General features: G+C 43.2%; 1 protein-coding gene across 1 annotated transcript in view; it reads right to left on the bottom strand.

Moving 5' to 3' along the window:
• Positions 1-56: 56 nt before the first annotated feature.
• LOC121542622 (dysbindin-A-like) overlaps positions 57-23,715 on the bottom strand; it is a 31,414-nt gene continuing 7,755 nt past the window's right edge. The window contains exons 7-10 of the mRNA XM_041852056.2: positions 22,812-22,834; positions 2,553-2,708; positions 1,702-1,848; positions 57-810 (exon numbers count right to left, since the gene is read on the bottom strand). Coding sequence (XP_041707990.2) covers positions 527-810; positions 1,702-1,848; positions 2,553-2,708; positions 22,812-22,834 — 610 coding nt within the window. The 3' untranslated portion in view covers positions 57-526. The remainder of the gene's footprint in view (positions 811-1,701; positions 1,849-2,552; positions 2,709-22,811; positions 22,835-23,715) is intronic.

The raw sequence follows: 23,715 nt of genomic DNA on the forward strand, positions 1-23,715 counted from the left end.
GCAGACCTTTGGTTTAAACTTCCAGTGTAATGTTTGAAGAATGCAGTCCCTTGAAGAACATTTAAAACAACTTTATTATTATTTACTTAGATATAAATTTGATACAAGGAAGGAAGCTACATTTCATTTATAAAAAAAAAAGACAAGAAAAAAAGCCTAAGCTAAAAAAAACAGTGATTGAGGTTTCTCTCTCCGCTACACGCTAAACCCACCTAGCTACAGTAGTAGGGTGTCTCAATCATCTGTATTGGCTTCCTCTCCTCATCTCCTCTGAGATTATAGAAAGGAGACAAGGAGGCCACTTTAGACCATTGAGACACACCCCTACAGTAGTTTTCAGCTCCAGGGAGGGGGGGGGGGGGGTTCCCCTAGGTACAGATCTAGGATCAGCATCCCCTTCCCCAATCCTAACCTTAACCAATATTGGGGAAAAATGCAAAACTGACCCCCAGATCATTGTCTAGAGGCAGGCAACCCTATACCCCCTAGCTCCGTTCTCACCCAGGGGGCAGCTCTGTGACGGCTCCTAAGAGGCCTGCGAGTCGCTGTCATCAGAGTTCTTGAACATCTCCGCCTCGGGCAGCGCCACCAGGGCTGTGTCAGCCTGCACTTCCTCCTCGTCTGGCAGTACCAGGGGCTCGTCTCCGCTGGCCTCGCTGCCCTCCCACTCCTGGCCCTCCTCCCCCAGGCTGGTGTCCTGGCTGGCTGAGCCTGGCTCCGCGGAGGAGAGGGAAGACGGCGTGTTCCTCAGTTCCGCCTGGGTGGGCACCCGCAGGGAGATCTCAGAGGACAACGACTCAGGGTCTGGACCTGGGGGAGGGAGGGAGAGAGGGGATTAGTCAAACATCACGGCTGTGCCTATATATGGGATATAGGGTGCCATTAGGGACGGAACCACATGCTCCATCATGTGATTCCAGTGTGCTACAGTGTATAATCCCTGTTTTGTTTGAACTCATGACCACCTCCCATGACAACACAGCTCGGTTATCCCCACGGTGACGCGCATGCTTTGACACCATGCTTTCATAAGAAAGTGGCTCGCTAGCAACGCACATAATAACATGACTAAATGGACACAGCAGAGAAATTAACAGTTGTTCTACTAGTTAGTTAGCATTAGCAATATTATCTCTGTACCGTTGGTGGCTACATGATATCAACAAATGGAATGCGTCCCAAATTGCACCCTATTCCCTACATACATTTGTAAAAGTAAGTAGCAAGCCTTCTGCAAGACTGTTTCTGTAGTGAGGTAGCTTGATGTACCAGTACACCCCCTGGACAGGACACTAGTCTGTCTCCTGTTTCTGTAGTGAGGCAGCTTGATGTACCAGTACACCCCCTGGACAGGACACTAGTCTGTCTCCTGTTTCTGTAGTGAGGTAGCTTGATGTACCAGTACATCCCCTGGACAGGACACTAGTCTAGCTCCTGTTTCTATAGTGAGGCAGCTTGATGTACCAGTACACCCCCTGGACAGGACACTAGTCTGTCTCCTGTTTCTGTAGCGTGAAGCTACTCCCAATCTTCTAATTTTAGGGAGGACACTAACCACAAGGCCACTGAGTTGGTTATTCCTTACATAGTGGCGCCCTATTCCCTACATAGTGCACTGTGTTGATAACTACCTGAGGTGAGTGAGGAGGTCAGGCTGTTGTCCTCTCCTCCAGAGTTGAGGACTGTGTTGATAATAACTACCTGAGGTGAGTGAGGAGGTCAGGCTGTTGTCCTCTCCTCCAGAGTTGAGGAAGACGTCGAGGGCCTCGTGGTCCGACACGTCCATCAGGTCCATCTGTTCCAGAACATCAACGTTCACCTCCATGGAAGACATGCTGCCTATAGGCCCTGTGGACCGACACACACAACCAGCGTCACTTCCCACTGCAGCTGCACGACACCGTTACTGTTACTCAGACCCATCTTTCCTCCATTTCTCACAAAGAATCTTGGAACTTATCCTCTAAATACGGTTGAAAGGGAGGCGAGGAATCACAGAGAGACGGATTGAGAACCTCAGACTGACGGACAGTACAACAGCACAGTACTGAAGATACTCAGACTGACGGACAGGCAGCACAGCTCTGACATGAGACACACAGACCGACAGACAGCACTATCATACCTTAAGTATGATGAGAGCAGGATGGGAGAGCACAATAAGAGACAGGAAGCAGTCAATTAACCGGCGTAGCATCACTGGTTATTGTAAAGCTCAACGTCACAGCATTAGACAGAGCAGAACAGGGGAACAAGACAAGGGAAAGTCATAGAATCTACACCAAAACACTTTGAACTACAGCACAGCAGTTACACCAGATGAAAGTTAATACAGAAATTATCATCTGAAACACAATTCAACCTTTTTAAAACAGCCTTTCTTTGAACTTATCAACAGAGGTTGTGTCCCAAATTGCACCCTATTCCCTATAGGCCTAAAGCGCACTACTTTTGACCAGGGCCCATAGTGCTCTGGTCAAAAGCAGTGCACTATAAAGGGAACAGGGTGCCATTTGGGAGGCACACAGTGTGTGTTATCGGTTCCACCTCACCTCTCCTGTCGGTGATCTGCAGGTAGCCAGTAGACAGGTACTGATCCATGTCCTGTTGGAAAGCTTCTTCAAAGTACTTCTGCCTCTCCTTCAGCTTCACCTGCTGGGCATGTTCCATCTCCAGCACCTTCTGGGCATGCTCAGAGTCCAGCTCGGCTAGGGGGAAACAGGAAGTACAGGACACGTAAAGGAACAGGAAGTAGAGGACACGTAAACATAGAGGTGGATAGAGGGCTGAATTGCTCTCATGGAAGCAGCCATTGTAGGAGATGCGCTGTAGTACATCTCTATGGAGGTAAGTACTCCTGAACAGCTGCTGCTACTCTCTGTTTATTATCTATGCATAGTCACTTTAACTCTACCTACATGTACATATTACCTCAATTACCTCGAATAACCTGTGCCCCCGCACATTGACTCGGTACTGGTACCCCCTGTATATAGCCTCCCTACTGTTATCTTACTGCTGCTCTTTAATTATTTGTTCTTTTTATTTTTTTGTTATATATTTTTTACTTAACACTTATTTTTCTTAAAACTGCATTGTTGGTTAGTAAGCATTTCACTGTAAGGTCTACACCTGTTGTATTCGGGCGCATGTGACAAATACAATTTGATTTGAAGTAAAACCCTTTGGATAGACATAAGGACTAGCTACAGTCAAATTATTCAATAAAGCCTCAGTCATCCATGTATTATTTTATGGAAACATGTTTCACAAATGGGCACTGTATAAGTTACTGTATAGGCTACTGTGTACATAAACACAGAGGTTGTATTAGTTGATGTTACTGAATATAAACAATACATTGTTCAGTATTCCTGTTGAGCTTCATGGGAGGTGGCAGCTTTTTGTCAGAGTAGCCTCCGCTCTTTTCTAGTGACCCCAAATCCAATGACAACATACATACAGTTTGGGACGCAACCTGTAGTTGGACTTTTACATCAGATGAATGTCTTCTTACTACAATAATGATCAACATCATCATCCTACAGATATCATAAGATAAATGTCTTCTTACTACAACAATGATGTTGATCTGTAGGATGATGAAGTTGATCATTATTGTAGTAAGAAGACATTTATCTTATATCTGTAGGATGATGATATTGATCGTTATTGTAGTAAGAAGACATTTATCTTATGCTATCTGTAGGATGATGATGTTGATCATTATTGTAGTAAGAAGACATTTATCTTACGCTATCTGTAGGATGATGTTGATCATTATTGTAGTAAGAAGACATTTATCTTACGCTATCTGTAGGATGATGTTGATCATTATTGTAGTAAGAAGACATTTGTCTTATCATATCGGTAGGATGATGTTGATCATTATTGTAGTAAGAAGACATTTATCTTATGATATCTGTAGGATGATGTTGATCGTTATTGTAGTAAGAAGACAAAGGGGACTGTCCCTTAACCACTAACAAGATACCACTACAACACTACAGTACCAGGATACCACTACAACACTACAGTACCAGGATACTAACAAGATGCCACTACAATACTACAGGATACTAACAAGATACCAATACAACACTAGAGTACCAGGATACTAACAAGATACCACTACAATACTACAGGATACTAACAAGATACCAATACAACACTACAGTACCAGGATACTAACAAGATACCACTACAATACTACAGGATACTAACAAGATACCAATACAACACTACAGTACCAGGATACTAACAAGATACCACTACAATACTACAGGATACTAACAAGATACCAATACAACACTACAGTACCAGGATACTAACAAGATACCACTACAATACTACAGGATACTAACAAGATACTACTACAACACTACAGTACCAGGATACTAACAAGATACCACTACAATACTACAGGATACTAACAAGATACCAATACAACACTACAGTACCAGGATACTAACAAGATACCACTACAATACTACAGGATACTAACAAGATACCAATACAACACTAGAGTACCAGGATACTAACAAGATACCACTACAATACTACAGGATACTAACACGATACCAATACAACACTACAGTACCAGGATACTAACAAGATACCACTACAATACTACAGGATACTAACAAGATACCACTACAATACTACAGGATACTAACAAGATACCACTACAACACTACAGTACCAAGATACTAACAAGATACCACTACAACACTACAGTACCAGGATACTAACAAGATACCACTACAATACTACAGGATACTAACAATATACCAATACAACACTAGAGTACCAGGATACTAACAAGATACCACTACAATACTACAGGATACTAACAAGATACCAATACAACACTACAGTACCAGGATACTAACAAGATACCACTACAATACTACAGGATACTAACAAGATACCAATACAACACTACAGTACCAGGATACTAACAAGATACCACTACAATACTACAGGATACGAACAAGATACCACTACAACACTACAGTACCAGGATACTAACAAGATACCACTACAACACTACAGTACCAGGATACTAACAAGATACCACTACAATACTACAGGATACTAACAAGATACCAATACAACACTAGAGTACCAGGATACTAACAAGATACCACTACAATACTACAGTACCAGGATACTAACAAGATACCACTACAACACTACAGGATACTAACAATATACCACTACAGTACCAGGATACAAACAAGATACCACTACAATACTACAGGATACTAACAATATACCACCTCAATACTACAGTACCAGGATACCACTACAATACTACATGATACTAACAAGATACCACTACAATACTACAGGACACAAAAAAGATACCACTACAATATTACAGTACCAGGATACAAAAACTATACCACTACAACACTAGAGTATACTAACAAGATACCACTACAATACTACAGTACCAGGATATTAACAAGATACCACTACAATACTACAGGATATTAACAAGATACCGCTAGAATACTACAGGATACTAAAAACAGAAGTCACACTTGTATTTTCTTACTAGCACTAACTTTGCTTACAGCTGCTGTATTGAGGAAAGGTTTTACTTATTATGACTGAGATATATGGTTGTCTCACCTAGTTACCTTAAGAAGAAAATCACTCCGGATATGAGCGTCTGCTAAATGACTAAAATCCTAAATGTAAATTGACAGTGTAGGCTAATTCTTTACCCGCCTGCCAAAGGGTGTGTCCTCCAGATCAGAAAACAACAGGACTGTTGTTATGTGAAGCCAGACATGTACCGTGACTATCATCCCAGTCAGCTCTAGTCTCCACTATGAGCGATGCGTCTATCTCTGTCTTAGAAACAGGAAGCACCTACCTACTTCTCATAACAGCAGGAAGTGGCTATGTTACTTTTATGGCACCTTGGAAGTGTCTGTGTTACGGCTAGAGGCGCTACATCCTTTTTAAAGATGCATAGTGTTGCAGTGAAATTTTTGTCTTAGATCAAGCTCTACTCATCATTAGCTGCCTTTACAAGAGCGGACATCCATTTGGAGTGAAGTAACAGCAGATTGGGGCACTATGTACTTCTTTATTTTCTGAGAAAGTTAATCCCAGAAATGCTGCCTCATTGAAAATAAGAATTTGAACCAACAATCATTGGATTCTCACAAATCCTTGAAATGCCAACCAAGGTGCCAATCATAGGCTCAGGATTTTCAGGTAGGTCATTCTCATGGTGAGAATCTACCAAAGCATTTGAACACAGTCAGTCAGTCACCCCTGTGGTAAAGGGGTGTTGTTGTCAGTGGGCAGGATGTGTCAACTCTACTAGTCCCAGGTGGGCAGGAAGTCAGCCAGCAGGCATCAGGGCCCCACAATGACTGCCTGCCTCCCAAATAGCACCCTATTCCCTTTATCGTGCACTACTTTTGACCAGGGCCCATAGGAAATACAGGGACTAGGGTGCCATTTATAGGTAACAACAGGCTTCAATTTGGGAAGCCACCTGTGATAAGTGACATGAATTCTATCTGCCAGATTGTGAACAGCAACACAACAGAACCAGGCTCTGATTCACTAGAAATACCACTCTACTTTATCACATATTAAAACACCACAATACTTAACATTAGCATGGGTAACATTATACCCTCCCATAGGTAACATTATACCCTCCCATGGGTAACATTATACCCTCCCATGGGTAACATTATACCCTCCCATGGGTAACATTATTCCCCTCCCATAGACAACACTATTCCCCTCCCATAGACAACATTATTCCCCTCCCATGGGTAACATTATACCCCTCCCATGGGTAACATTATACCCCTCCCATGGGTAACATTATACCCCTCCCATGGGTAACATTTTACCCCTCCCATGGGTAACATTATACCCTCCCATGGGTAACATTATACCCTCCCATGGGTAACATTATACCCTCCCATGGGTAACATTATACCCTCCCATGGGTAACATTATACCCTCCCATGGGTAACATTATACCCTCCCATAGGTAACATTATACCCTCCCATGGGTAACATTATACCCTCCCATGGGTAACATTATACCCTCCCATGGGTAACATTATACCCTCCCATGGGTAACATTATTCCCCTCCCATAGACAACATTATTCCCCTCCCATAGACAACATTATTCCCCTCCCATGGGTAACATTATACCCCTCCCATGGGTAACATTATACCCCTCCCATGGGTAACATTATACCCCTCCCATGGGTAACATTATACCCCTCCCATGGGTAACATTTTACCCCTCCCATGGGTAACATTATACCCTCCCATGGGTAACATTATACCCTCCCATGGGTAACATTATACCCTCCCATGGGTAACATTATTCCCCTCCCATAGACAACATTATTCCCCTCCCATGGGTAACATTATACCCCTCCCATGGGTAACATTATACCCCTCCCATGGGTAACATTATACCCCTCCCATGGGTAACATTATACCCCTCCCATGGGTAACATTTTACCCCTCCCATGGGTAACATTTTACCCCTCCCATGGGTAACATTATACCCTCCCATGGGTAACATTATACCCTCCCATGGGTAACATTTTACCCCTCCCATGGGTAACATTTTACCCCTCCCATGGGTAACATTATACCCTCCCATGGGTAACATTATACCCTCCCATGGGTAACATTATACCCTCCCATGGGTTACATTATACCCTCCAATAGGTAACATTATACCCTCCCATGGGTAACATTATACCCTCCCATGGGTAACATTATACCCTCCCATGGGTAACATTATACCCTCCCATGGGTAACATTATACCCTCCCATGGGTAACATTATACCCTCCCATGGGTAACATTATACCCTCCCATGGGTAACATTATTCCCCTCCCATAGACAACATTATTCCCCTCCCATAGACAACATTATTCCCCTCCCATGGGTAACATTATACCCTCCCATGGGTAACATTATACCCTCCCATGGGTAACATTATACCCTCCCATGGGTAACATTATACCCTCCCATGGGTAACATTATACCCTCCCATGGGTAACATTATACCCTCCCATGGGTAACATTATACCCTCCCATAGACAACATTATACCCTCCCATAGACAACATTATTCCCCTCCCATGGGTAACATTATACCCTCCCATGGGTAACATTATACCCTCCCATAGGTAACATTATACCCTCCCATAGGTGACATTATACCATCCCATAGGTAACATTATACCCTCCCATAGGTGACATTATACCATCCCATAGGTAACATTATTCCCCTCCCATAGGTAACATTATACCCTCCCATGGGTAACATTATACCCTCCCATGGGTAACATTATACCCTCCCATGGGTAACATTATACCCTCCCATAGGTAACATTATACCCTCCCATAGGTGACATTATACCATCCCATAGGTAACATTATACCCTCCCATGGGTAACATTATACCCTCCCATGGGTAACATTATACCCTCCCATGGGTAACATTATTCCCCTCCCATAGACAACATTATTCCCCTCCCATAGACAACATTATTCCCCTCCCATGGGTAACATTATACCCTCCCATGGGTAACATTATACCCTCCCATGGGTAACATTATACCCTCCCATGGGTAACATTATACCCTCCCATGGGTAACATTATACCCTCCCATGGGTAACATTATACCCTCCCATAGACAACATTATACCCTCCCATAGACAACATTATACCCTCCCATAGGTAACATTATACCCTCCCATAGGTGACATTATACCATCCCATAGGTAACATTATTCCCCTCCCATAGGTAACATTATACCCTCCCATGGGTAACATTATACCCTCCCATGGGTAACATTATACCCTCCCATGGGTAACATTATACCCTCCCATGGGTAACATTATACCCTCCCATGGGTAACATTATACCCTCCCATGGGTAACATTATACCCTCCCATGGGTAACATTATACCCTCCCATGGGTAACATTATACCCTCCCATGGGTAACATTATACCCTCCCATGGGTAACATTATACCCTCCCATGGGTAACATTATACCCTCCCATGGGTAACATTATACCCTCCCATGGGTAACATTATACCCTCCCATAGACAACATTATTCCCCTCCCATAGGTAACATTATTCCCCTCCCATAGGTAACATTATTCCCCTCCCATAGGTAACATTATTCCCCTCCCATAGGTAACATTATTCCCCTCCCATGGGTAACATTATACCCTCCCATGGGTAACATTATACCCTCCCATGGGTAACATTATACCCTCCCATAGACAACATTATGCAAATGTTGCTTGACAAATGGCCAACCAGTTGCATTTATTTTACTTGTGCATGCTGCAACAACTGAGGAATGTATTTTTTCCACACACGTGACCCACATGCTGCAGCTGTGACACGTGACATTTTCTTGTTTTTCATAGTGGAAGTCAAATGGCTTTCTGAGAGAGAGAATGATGTCAGTGGGCTTCTGAGAGAGCCAAGGGTGACAAAATATATGACATCAGACAGTGGAAGAGCTCCAGCTCCTCCTTGGTGCCAATCACTCTGTGTAGCTAAAGGACCAAGTCAGCGTCCCAAATGACACTCTATTCCCTATAGTGCAATACATTTGATCAGCGCCCTATGGACCCGGTACAAAAGTAGTGCACTATATAGGAATAGGGTGCTATTTGAGACGCAACCTAAATCCCCCCTGCAGGATAAATATATAATGATGAGCCCTCCAACCTCTCTATTAACCCCCAGGGAAGGAGAAGTATACGGGGTTCCTCTTAGTGAAAGTAACGCCCAACACAACGTCTTACTCCCCCACCATGTCAAATAATCTCCTTAAAAAAAGAGGCTCATAGATTACAATTGCTAATTGAGTTGAAGGAATCTTAGAGGAGAGACGGGGGTTCTTTGTCTAAATCTAGAAGGCTCACGGCCCTCTAATACAGCTCTTAATTCCACTGTTGTAAACATTCTATTACAGCTCTTAATTCTACTGTTGTAAACATTATATTACTGCTCTTAATTCGACTGTTGTAAACATTCTATTACAGCTCTTAATTCCACTGTTGTAAACATTCTATTACTGCTCTTAATTCCACTGTTGTAAACATTATATTACTGCTCTTAATTCCACTGTTGTAAACATTCCATTACAGCTCTTAATTCCACTGTTGTAAACATTCCATTACAGCTCTTAATTCCACTGTTGTAAACATTCCATTACAGCTCTTAATTCCACTGTTGTAAACATTCTATTACAGCTCTTAATTCCACTGTAGTAAACATTCTATTACAGCTCTTAATTCCACTGTAGTAAACATTATATTACAGCTCTTAATTCTACTGTTGTAAACATTCTATTACTGCTCTTAATTCCACTGTTGTAAACATTCCATTACAGCTCTTAATTCCACTCTTGTAAACATTATATTACAGCTCTTAATTCCACTGTTGTAAACATTCTGTTACAGCTATTAATTCCACTGTTGTAAACATTCTATTACTGCTCTTAATTCCACTGTTGTAAACATTCTACTACTGCTCTTAATTCCACTGTTGTAAACATTATATTACTGCTCTTAATTCCACTGTTCTAAACACTCTCCAAGTCATGAGTCACCACTATAAACAGGAACCAAGATCAAACGTTCAGAGAAATCTAATGATATTTAATACCAAGCTATGTTAGGGTGGTTTCAGAGGGCACAGCACTAGTTAAGGCAAACAGTGGTGACATTCTGTAAAGCCTAGTGAATTCAGTCATATTCCCTCAACTGATAGAGACTTGTGAAGAGTAAAACAAGTTCAGAGACCCCTACAGTGCATTATATTCCTAGATATTTGAACATTTCTGTAGAAAAGCCAATGATAAAGGCATAAAGGTTTGCACTCCTTTTTTTTATTTTCTCGAAGATCTATGGCTAAATCGAGTGCGCCTACTGCGCTGGCCAATCGGATAGCTCAAATCGCCGTGCCTACCTACAGCTTCCACGACCCTGGCCACAGCAAAGTTTGATACTAGCCTACGTGAGATTTCATAACTTTTAAAACCATGACCAGAGAGAGACTGCCAAAGAATACAGCAAAGACTGAGTTCATGTCCAAGCTTTATTCAGCACCGTCAACACTGTTTTTATTTATCACTATTACAAAACATAAAATGTGTTTCTCTCTACTTCCACACTCGCTGCAGCTGCAATGAATGAGTAGCCACGTGTATCGATACTTAGCCCTGCGTTTTTATTATTATTAGCAGCTCATCTATTTTAATATCGAGGAGTATTTCACTTTCTCTGGTCATGGGAACAACATGAATTTGTGCCTGAGGCAGATGCGGTGCAACTCCAGTTTCTCCATCAGTTGGAAGACTGTCCCCTCTCACTGGTCAGTCTCACCGGAGGAAGGAGAGAGCAGGGACTGTGAGAGGCGGACCCTCTGCTGCTCTCTTCTTCCCTCTGCTGAGACTAATGCCGTGTTCAAAACAACTGGGAACTTGGAAATGTCTGACTTCCGACTTCAGTACGTTGAAGGCAACTGGGAACTCAAAAAAAAAAAACATCCAACTGGGGAAAATCGTTTTGAACGGTCATCCAACTCGGAAACTCTGGCATCTTTCTAGAGCTCCGACTTACCGACCTGAAGTTCACGGACGTCATTATTTGACCTCGTTTTTTTCCCCCAAGTTCCCAGTTGTCTTGAAAGCAGCATGACCATCAGATGCACCATCAGTCCAGTAACATAAAAAAGCAAATTATTTGCTAATTATTTCAATTTATCCTCAGCTGTGCCTCACAAGTGCTACACCAACTGATCTGTTTTGTTATCAAAGTTCGAGTTCTGAAATATAATATGGTCTGAGAATAACAATCCTGGCAGGCCAGGCATATAGCCAATATGCTGTGATAATGTATTAGGCCTACTGCACAAACCTCATTCCTACACAACTGTTTTTATTAGGTTAATGTTAACTTTGACTGCGGTTTTGACCACTGTTCTAAAGAGTCTGAGCCATAGACTTAAAGCTATTATATTAGCTATGATCTGAGAGGTGGCGGCAGAGCACTGGCCCCAGCCTCAGCTGTCATGTTAGGTTTATGTATACTACTCATCTCATCTACACCCTGTGGGCTGTCATGTTAGGTTACTGTGGGCTGTCAGGTTTGGTAACTGTGGGCTGTCAGGTTAGGTTACGTATGAAAATGTATGCACTCACTAACTGTAAGTCGCTCTGGATAAGAGCGTCTGCTAAATGACTCAAATGTAAATGTAAAATGTTACTGTGGGCTGTCATGTTAGGTAACTGTGGGCTGTCAGGCTAGGTAACTGTGGGCTGTCAGGTTAGGTAACTGTGGGCTGTCAGGTTAGGTAACTGTGGGCTGTCAGGTTAGGTAACTGTGGGCTGTCAGGTTGGGTTAGGTAACTGTGGGCTGTCATGTTAGGCTAGGTTACTGTGGGCTGTCAGGTTAGGCTAGGTTACTGTGGGCTGTCCGGTTAGGCTAGGTTACTGTGGGCTGTCAGGTTAGGCTAGGTTACTGTGGGCTGTTAGGTTAGGTTACTGTGGGCTGTCAGGTTAGGTTAGGTTACTGTGGGCTGTCAGGTTAGGTTACTGTGGGCTGTCAAGCTAGGTTAATGTGGGCTGTCAGGCTAGGTTGCTGTGGGCTGTCATGTTAGGTTACCGTGGGCTGTCATGTTAGGTTCCTGTGGGCTGTCAGGTTAGGTTACCGTGGGCTGTCAGGTTACGTTACGTTACTGTGGGCTGTCAGGTTAACTTACCGTGGGCTGTCAGGTTACGTTACGTTACTGTGGGCTGTCAGGTTAGGCTACTATGGGCTGTTAGGCTAGGTTACTGTGGGCTGTCAGGTTACGTTACGTTACTGTGGGCTGTCAGGTTAGGCTACTATGGGCTGTCATGTTAGGTTACAGTAACATAAAAAAGCAAATTATTTGCTACCGTAATTATTTCAATTTATCCTCAGCTGTGCCTCACAAGTGCTACACCAACTGATCTGTTTTGTTATCAAAGTTCGAGTTCTGAAATATAATATGGTCTGAGAATAACAATCCTGGCAGGCCAGGCATATAGCCAATATGCTGTGATAATGTATTAGGCCTACTGCACAAACCTCATTCCTACACAACTGTTTTTATTAGGTTAATGTTAACTTTGACTGCGGTTTTGACCACTGTTCTAAAGAGTCTGAGCCATAGACTTAAAGCTATTATATTAGCTATGATCTGAGAGGTGGCGGCAGAGCACTGGCCCCAGCCTCAGCTGTCATGTTAGGTTTATGTATACTACTCATCTCATCTACACCCTGTGGGCTGTCATGTTAGGTTACTGTGGGCTGTCAGGTTTGGTAACTGTGGGCTGTCAGGTTAGGTTACGTATGAAAATGTATGCACTCACTAACTGTAAGTCGCTCTGGATAAGAGCGTCTGCTAAATGACTCAAATGTAAATGTAAAATGTTACTGTGGGCTGTCATGTTAGGTAACTGTGGGCTGTCAGGCTAGGTAACTGTGGGCTGTCAGGTTAGGTAACTGTGGGCTGTCAGGTTGGGTTAGGTAACTGTGGGCTGTCATGTTAGGCTAGGTTACTGTGGGCTGTCAGGTTAGGCTAGGTTACTGTGGGCTGTCCGGTTAGGCTAGGTTACTGTGGGCTGTCAGGTTAGGCTAGGTTACTGTGGGCTGTTAGGTTAGGTTACTGTGGGCTGTCAGGTTAGGTTAGGTTACTGTGGGCTGTCAGGTTAGGTTACTGTGGGCTGTCAAGCTAGGTTAATGTGGGCTGTCAGGCTAGGTTGCTGTGGGCTGTCATGTTAGGTTACCGCGGGCTGTCATGTTAGGTTCCTGTGGGCTGTCAGGTTAGGTTACCGTGGGCTGTCAGGTTACGTTACGTTACTGTGGGCTGTCAGGTTAACTTACCGTGGGCTGTCAGGTTACGTTACGTTACTGTGGGCTGTCAGGTTAGGCTACTATGGGCTGTTAGGCTAGGTTACTGTGGGCTGTCAGGTTACGTTACGTTACTGTGGGCTGTCAGGTTAGGCTACTATGGGCTGTCATGTTAGGTTACTGTGGGCTGTCAGGTCAGGTTACAGTGGGCTGTCATGTTAGGTTACTGTGTGCTGTCATGTTAGGTTACTGTGTGCTGTCATGTTAGGTTACTGTGGGCTGTCATGTTAGGTTACTGTGGGCTGTCATGTTATGTTACTGTGGGCTGTCATGTTATGTTACTGTGGGCTGTCATGTTAGGTTACCCTGGCACACACACACACACCGGCACAAACACACCAGTAAACTTGCTGGTCAGGTGTGGGCAGCCTGCTCCTCAGATGTGACAGTATAATGACAGACAACCGTGTTTGGAACAATGATCCATCTCCTCTAAAGCCATTTTTACATCATGGACCTTTTTCTGAGTCTCTGTATGATGATCTATGATGCTGTATGATGCTCTATGATGCTCTATGGCGCTCTATGATGCTGTATAGATGCAGTAAAGGAGTCAATAGATTGGCGGACATTCAACAAACCTGATCTAACAAAGTGGATATTCATCAAATCCGTCATGATTTATGTATTGTAACAGGCCCACATTGTGCTAACTTACGTCCGATTTGGATATATTTGGCTGTTTTCGCTGCTTAACATGTAGAAGTTGTCCCTATTCAGGTTTAGAAGAAGTGGCTGCTAAATGCTGTATAAACTGGTTAGCATAGCTAGCATACAGAAATCGGTGGTGGTAGTCAAATTCATTTTTAACTGTAATGCAGTTGATTGGTAACAATGGCATGAACATGTGTTGGGATTGACATCCATACAAACATTATACTAGTTAGTTTTTATTGTGTTAATATTTCCTTTTTTATTTAGCAAATATTTGTCTTAATTTTTAACTCTGCGTTGTTGGGAATGGGCTCGTAAGTAAGCATTTCACTGTAAAATCTACACCTATTGGGAATGGGCTCGTAAGTAAGCATTTCACTGTAAAGTCTACAGTCGCGGTCAAAAGTTTTGAGAATGACAAAAGTATTGGTCTTCACAAAGTTTCCTGCTTCAGTGTTTTTAGATATTTTTGTCAGATGTTACTATGGTATACTGAAGTATAATTACAAGCATTCCATAAGTGTCAAAGGCTTTTACTGACAATTACATTAAGTTTATGCAAAGAGTCAATATTTGCAGTGTTGACCCTTATTTTTCAAGACCTCTGCAATCCGCCCTGGCATGCTGTCAATTAACTTCTGGGCCACATCCTGACTGATGGCAGCCCATTCTTGCATAATCAATGCTTGGAGTTTGTCAGAATTTGTGGGTTTTTGTTTGTCCACCCGCCTCTTGAGGATTGACCACAAGTTCTCAAATGGGATTAAGGTCTGGGGAGTTTCCTGGCCATGGACCCAAAATGTCGATGTTTTGTTCCCCCGAGCCACTTGTTATCACTTTTGCCTTATTGCAAGGTGCTCCATCATGCTGGAAAAGGCATTGTTCATCACCAAACTGTTCTTGGATGGTTGGGAGAAGTTGCTCTCGGAGGATGTGTTGGTATCATTCTTTATTCATGGCTGTGTTCTTAGGCAAAATTGTAAGTGAGTCCACTCCCTTGGCTGAGAAGCAACCCCACACATGAATGGTCTCAGGATGCTTTACTGTTGGCATGACACAGGACTGATGGTAGCGCTCACCTTGTCTTTTCCGGACAAGCTTTTTTCCGGATGCCCCAAACAATAGGAAAGGGGATTCATCAGAGAAAATGACTTTACCCCAGTCCTCAGCAGTCCAAACCCTGTACCTTTTGCAGAATATCAGTCTGTCCCTGATGTTTTTCCTGGAGAGAAGTGGCTTCCTCGCTGCCCTTCTTGACACCAGGCCATCCTCCAAAAGTATTTGCCTCACTGTGCGTGCAGATGCACTCACACCTGCCTGCTGCCATTCCTGAGCAAGCGCTGCACTGGTGGTGCCCCGATCCCTCAGCTTAATCAACTTTAGGAGACGGTCCTGGCGCTTGCTGGACTTTATTGGGAGCCCTGAAGCCTTCTTCACAATTGAACCTCTCTCCTTGAAGTTCTTGATGATCCAATAAATGGTTGATTTAGGTGCAATCTTACTAGCAGCAATATCCTTGCCTGTGAAGCCCATTTTGTGCAAAGCAATGATGACGGCACGTGTTTCCTTGCAGGTAACCATGGTTAACAGAGGAAGAACAATGATTTCAAGCACCACCCTCTTTTAAAGCTTCCAGTCTGTTATTCTAACTCAATCAGCATGAAAGAGTGATCTCCAGCCTTGTCCTCGTCAACACTCTCACCTGTGTTAACGAGAGAATCACTGACACTATGTCAGCTGGTCCTTTTGTGGCAGGGCTGAAATGCAGTGATTAAGTGATTTTTCACGGCAAAGAGGGACTTTACAATTAATTGCAATTCATCTGATCACTCTTCATAACATTCTGGAGTATATGCAAATTGCCATCATAAAAACTGAGGCAGCAGACTTTGTGAAAATTAATATTTGTGTCGTTCTCAACTTTTGACCACGACTGTACACCTGTTGGGAATGGGCTTGTAAGTAAGCATTTCACTGTAAAGTCTACACCTGTTGTATTCCGCGCATGTGACCAATAAAAAAATGATTTGATTTATACTCAGATTTTTACCTCAACATACTGTGAAATACACAAACAATAGCCTAAATGCTAATTTTGCTGGGGGCAATGAGGAGACTTGGGATCTTTCCCTACGGCCTTTTCCCCCACTCGTTTCCATGGCAATTCCATGGTTGAGTTAAATTGACCCATTCACCGCATCTATGATGCTCTATGATTTACTGCCGTCTCTCCTCCTGTCTCTCTGGAGGGCCGATAACCTCCTGATAGGCCTGACCAGACGTGGTACTCACAGCTAATCCAATCAGAGCTGTTCAGATAGCACTGCTTACCCTCAGCAAGCCATTGATCTCTGGAATAGCAGCCATAGTGTGCGTCCCAAATGTTACCCTATATAGTGCACTACTTTTTGACCAGAGCCCTGGTCAAAAGTAGTGCACTATATAGGGAATAGGGTACCATTTGTGATGCAGACATACTGCCGGTCTTACTCTAAATCACTGCCTCTTTACTATGATGGTTAAGAGCTAGAGAAATCAATACCCTCTGGAGGGAGCGCCAAAGTAAGGAGTGAATAGAACGACACTAAGACATTTCCGTGCTTCTCCAGTGCTGCATTTTTACCCACACCGAGTGAATTACATGCTGACATCACCGCCCGCGTCGCGTACGCGAGCGTTGCAAAATAAATGTACACATACAGTACCAGTCAAAAGTTTGGACACACCTACTCATTCAAGGGTTTTTCTTTATTTTTACTATTTTCTACATTGTAGAATAATAGTGAAGACATCAAAACTATGAAATAACACATATGGAATCATGTAGTAACCAAAAAAGTGTTAAACAAATAAAAATATATTTTATATTTGAGATTCTTCAAAGTAGCCACCCTTTGCCTTGATGACAGCTTTGCACACTCTTGGCATTCACTCAACCCTGGAATGCTTTTCCAACAGTCTTGAAGGAGTTCCCACATATGCTGGGCACTTGTTGGCTGCTTTTCCTTCACTCTGCAGTCAGACTCATCCCAAACCATCTCAATTGGGTTGAGGGCGGGTGATTGTGGAGTCCAGGTCATCTGATGCAGCACCCCATCACTCTCCTTCTTGGTAAAATAGCCCTTACACAGTTGGAGGTGTGTAGGGTCATTGTCCTGTTGAAAAACAAATGATAGTCCCACTAAGCGCAAACCAGATGGGATGGCATATCGCTGCAGAATGTTGTGGTAGCCATGCTGGTTAAGTGTGCCTTGAATTCTAAATAAAATCACAGACAGTGTCACCAGCAAAGCACCTCCACACCATCACACCTCCTCCTCCATGCTTCACGGTGGGAACCACACATGCGGAGATCATCCTTTCAACTACTCCGCGTCTCACAAAGACACGGCGGTTGTAACCAAATATCTCAAATTTGGGCTCATCAGACCAATGGACAGATTTCCACCGGTCTAATGTCCATTGCTCGTGTTTCTTGGCCCAAGCAAGTCTCTTCTTCTTATTGGTGTCCTTTAGTAGTGGTTTCTTTGCAACAATTCGACCATGAAGGCCTGATTCACGCAGTCTCCTCTGAACAGTTGATGTTGAGATGTGTCTGTTACTTGAACTCTGTGAAGCATTTATTTGGCCTGCAATTTCTGAGGCTGGTAACTCTAATGAACTTATCCTCTGCAGCAGAGGTAACTCTGGAGTCTTCCTTTCCTGTGGCGGTCCTCATGAGAGCCAATTTCAGACAGGTGTCTTCTCGCTCTCTACAGAGCCTATCTCTGCCCTTCAAATCACCCATAGCAACATGGCAAGTCGGCAACTCGCCCGGAGCAGTGGAACACACCGTTCACAGTCCATTGAGCACCAGAGCCGATACCCCGGACCGTCTATGCCTGCGTGGGGGCATTCTAATTAGATTCTATGTGGCATATCAGCGCTACATGTTATGTAAGAACGTTGTTGCACATTTCTGACCAGTGATATGTATAAGGGAATCATCTTGTTCAGCTGTGTATTATGTTGCAGTATTTAATAGTGAAGTAACTGGTAAATCACTGCATTTATAGAGGAGTAATTCACTGGTAGAATTGCTCCTGTTACCTACTGTCCAATGTTCTATTTACTACATGTCACTAACACTTAGATCCATCCCATCCCTTCCCTTCAATTCAACCTGACCTTTTCTGTTTACTGACAATAGAGTGAAACTGTTGGGGGCAATAAGGAGCGTAACAGCATGGGTTCATCATATGACTGAGTCTCTCTCATCCCCCCCACACACCCCCACATATCAGGAACCTGGGTTACAGTAAGTAAAGTCCTACTGAAAGAATACCGTGGCAGTAGCACAGTTCATCAACATCAAAGCATCACCAAATAGACATTCCACTTTAAACATGAGGAGAATAACTAATATAGAGACACAGACAGACAGAGACTGAAACATAAAGAATAACTAATACAGAGACACAGAAAGACAGAGACTGAAACATAAAGAATAACTAATACAGAGACACAGAAAGACAGACTGAAACATAAAGAATATCTAATACAGAGACACAGAAAGACAGAGGGAGACAGAGAGAGAGAGATAGAGACAGAGAGATAGAGACAGAGAGAGAGACAGAGAGATAGAGACAGAGAGATAGAGACAGAGAGAGACAGAGAGATAGAGACAGAGAGAGATAGCGAGAGAGAGACAGAGAGAGAGAGAGAGACAGAGAGAGACAGAGAGAGAGAGACAGAGAGATAGAGACAGAGAGAGAGAGACAGAGAGATAGAGACAGAGAGATAGAGACAGAGAGATAGAGACAGAGAGATAGAGACAGAGAGAGAGAAAGCGTTGTGACCTACAGGAGTTCCTGGAGCTGTTCCCTGGAGAGGACATGACTGGTGTCCTGGTGATCGTGACGACCCAGGCCAGCCCAGACACGACCGGAGAGAGAGACCAGACGCTCAGCTATGTTACGGCTACACCACCACCGCTACAGCTAACCCCCCATTCTGCACCGGCAGAGTGGTTCCACACTACCTCGCTCGGACGGATAATGCTTCTGTGCTTCCAAACACACACACACTCCGACACACACTGCGATGCTGTGAGGGAGCGTGTGCAGTACTGTGTGTGCAGGCTGAGGAGACTGCTGTAGTGGTGGGTAGAGAGGAGGGGAGGGCTTCCTGGGAGTGAACCACTCACTACTCACAAGAGGGGGAGGGCCTTCTAATAAGAAGACAGTGGGAAACCTAGGCTGCGTCATAAATGGCACCCTATTCCGTACATAGTGCACTGCTTTTGGAAGTAGTGCACTAAATAGGGAATAGGGTGCCATTTGGGATGCAAGTATTCAGGGAAACCTGACAATTACTGTACAGTGAGGGAAAAAAGTATTTGATCCCCTGCTGATTTTGTACGTTTGCCCACTGACAAAGACATGATCAGTCTATAATTTTAATGGTAGGTTTATTTGAACAGTGAGAGACAGAATAACAACAAAAAAATCCAGAAATACGCATGTCAAAAATGTTATAAATTGATTTGCATTTTAATGAAGGAAATAAGTATTTGACCCCCTCTCAATCAGAAATATTTCTGGCTCCCAGGTGTCTTTTATACAGGTAACGAGCTGAGATTAGTATCACACTAGTAAAGTGTTTATTGAATTGGTCATTCATTATTCATTATAGACACTGGACAGGACTAAGCTTCTAGCGTCAAACTCTTTTCTTGACACATCACTGTCAGGCAGGCATTTACAGTCAGGCTGAGCCATCTCTCCTCCCTGACTCTCACTGTGCCTGCCTCCCAAATGGCACCCTAGTCCCTATTCAGTGCACAACCAGGACCCTGGTCAAAAGTAGTGCACTATATAGAGAATAGGGTGGCATTTGGGACGCACCCTGGGAGCCCATAATCTGCCTCCAACAGGAGAATCTCATCATGTTTGATTAGACGAGTCACAACTAGCTACTCTGTGAAATACTGCATATACACTACCGGTCAAAAGTTTTAGAACACCTACTCATTCAAGGGTTTTTCTTTCTTTTTTACTATTTTCTACATTGTATAATAAAAGTGAAGACATCAAAACTATGAAATAACACATATGGAATCATGTAGTAACCAAAAAAACGGTTAAACCAGTCAAAATATATTTGAGATTTTTCAAATAGCCACCCTTTGCACACTCTTGGCATTCTCTCAACCAGCTTCATGAGGTAGTCACCTGGAATGCATTTCAATTAACAGGTGTGCCTTCTTAAAAGTTAATTTGTGGAATTTCTTTCCTTCTTAATGCGTTTGAGCCAATCAGTTGTGTTGTGACAAGGTAGGGGGGGTATACAGAAGATAGCCCTATTTGGTAAAAGACCAAGTCCATATTATGGCAAGAACAGCTCAAATAAGCAAAGAGAAACGACAGTCTATCATTACTTTAAGACATGAAGGTCAGTCAATACGGAACATTTCAAGAACTTTGAAAGTTTCTTTAAGTGCAGTCGCAAAAATCATCAAGCGTTATGATGAAACTGCCTCTCATGAGGACCGCCACAGGAATGGAAGACACAGCGTTACCTCTGCTGCAGAGGATAAGTTCATTAGCGTTACCAGCCTCAGAAATTGCATCCCAAATAAATGCTTCACAGAGTACAAGCAACAGACAAATTTCAACATCAACTGTTCAGAATTGCTGCAAATAAACAACTACTAAAGGACACCAATAAGAAGAAGAGACCTGCTTGGGCCAAGAAACATGAGCAATGGACATTAGACCGGTGGAAATCTGTCCTTTGGTCTGGAGTCCAAATTGGAGAGTTTTGATTCCAACCGCTGTGTCTTTGTGAGACGCGGTGTGGGTGAACGGATGATCTCTGCATGTGTATTTCCCACCGTAAAGCATGGAGGAGGTGGTATTATGGTGTGGGGCTGCTTTGCTGGTGACACTGTCTGTGAATTATTTAGAATTCAAGGCACACTTAACCAGCATGGCTACCACAGCATTCTGCAGCGATACACCATCCCATCTGGTTTGCGCTTAGTGGGACTATCATTTGTTTTTCAACAAGACAATGACACATCACACCTCCAGGCTGTGTAAGGGCTATTTTACCAAGAAGGAGAGTGATGGAGTGCTGCATCAGATGACCTGGCCTCCACAATCTCCCGACCTCAACCAAATTGAGATGGTTTGGGATGAGTCGACCGCAGAGTGAAGGAAAAGCAGCCAACAATTGCTCAGCATATGTGGGAACTCCTTCAAGACTGTTGGAAAAGCATTCCAGGTGAAGCTAGTTGAGAGAATGCCAAGAGTGTGCAAAGTTGTCATCAAGGCAAAGGGTGGCTATTTGAAGATTCTCAAATATAAAATATATTTTTATTTGTTTAACACTTTTTTGGTTACTACATGATTCCATATGAGTTATTTCATAGTTTTGATGTCTTCACTATTATTCTACAATGTAGAAAATAGCAAAAATAAAGAAAAACCCTTGAACGAGTAGGTGTTCTAAAACTTCTGACCGGTAGTGTAGCTGTGAAACATCTTTATTCCCTGGGGTTTCACATTAAAATGTCATTAAACTAATGAGCATGCACATCAAATATGTTGAGATGTTTAGCAAACCACAGTGATGATGACATTCTCTTTGAAGTCTGCCAGACGGCGTCCCAGTCCAGAACGAGTCACAACGCCTCCACACTCAAAACCGCTAGAAATGTTGAGTTCTGTATTGAATTGATCTGCATCCCATTTTGCTAGAGTGAAAGGCCCTTTTAGTTTAGAGGGGATCTTACTAACTGTATAGTATAATGTTATGTTTAGAAGGGATCTTACTGACTGTATAGTATAATGTTATGTTTAGAGGGGATCTTACTGACTGTATAGAATAATGTTATGTTTAGAGGGGATCTTACTGACTGTATAGAATAATGTTATGTTTAGAGGGGATCTTACTGACTGTATAGAATAATGTTATGTTTAGAGGGGATCTTACTGACTGTATAGAATAATGTTATGTTTAGAGGGGATCTTACTGACTGTATAGAATAATGTTATGTTTAGAGGGGATCTTACTGACTGTACAGAATAATGCTATGTTTAGAGGGGATCTTACTGACTGTACAGAATAATGTTATGTTTAGAGGGGATCTTACTGACTGTATAGAATAATGTTATGTTTAGAGGGGATCTTACCTTTGAGAGACTCCAGCTCTTTCCTGTGAAAGAAAATAGGAACAACGGTTAGAAGCAGTCTTTTCACTAGTGTCACTGACTCTCTGTGCCAGTTCAGAGTCTTCATAGCTTATTCCTTTACTGTCTATGAAGACAAACTGCAGGACCAGAAATAACAATAAGACATTTAAATTGTAACATGCTTTCTTTTAATAACAACTGCTAAGTGCTGCTACAGTGAGTCCATAATTACATGATGCTCATTCTAAAGCTTCATTCAGATACAGCAGAGCTCAGCTCCCCTCTCTCTCTCTATACAGTCTATACCCACAGCTGAACAATAACCTCCCATCATCTCTCCTCTCTCTCTCTCTAAAGTCTATACCCTCTCTCCAGCTCTCCTCTCCACCAGGTATATGTTCAGCCTAGCTCCTCTCTCTCCACCAGGTATATGTTCAGCCTAGCTCCTCTCTCTCCACCAGGTATATGTTCAGCCTAGCTCCTCTCTCTCCAGCTCTCCTCTCCACCAGGTATATGTTCAACCTAGCTCCTCTCTCTCCACCAGGTATATGTTCAGCCTAGCTCCTCTCTCTCCACCAGGTATATCTTCAGCCTAGCTCCTCTCTCTCCAGCTCTCCTCTCCACCAGGTATATGTTCAACCTAGCTCCTCTCTCTCCACCAGGTATATGTTCAGCCTAGCTCCTCTCTCTCCAGCTCTCCTCTCCACCAGGTATATGTTCAGCCTAGCTCCTCTCTCTCCACCAGGTATATGTTCAGCCTAGCTCCTCTCTCTCCAGCTCTCCTCTCCACCAGGTATATGTTCAACCTAGCTCCTCTCTCTCCACCAGGTATATGTTCAGCCTAGCTCCTCTCTCTCCACCAGGTATATGTTCAACCTAGCTCCTCTCTCTCCACCAGGTATAT

The sequence above is a fragment of the Coregonus clupeaformis genome, chromosome 17, assembly GCF_020615455.1.
Source record: "Coregonus clupeaformis isolate EN_2021a chromosome 17, ASM2061545v1, whole genome shotgun sequence".
Classification (NCBI taxonomy): Eukaryota; Metazoa; Chordata; class Actinopteri; order Salmoniformes; family Salmonidae; genus Coregonus; species Coregonus clupeaformis.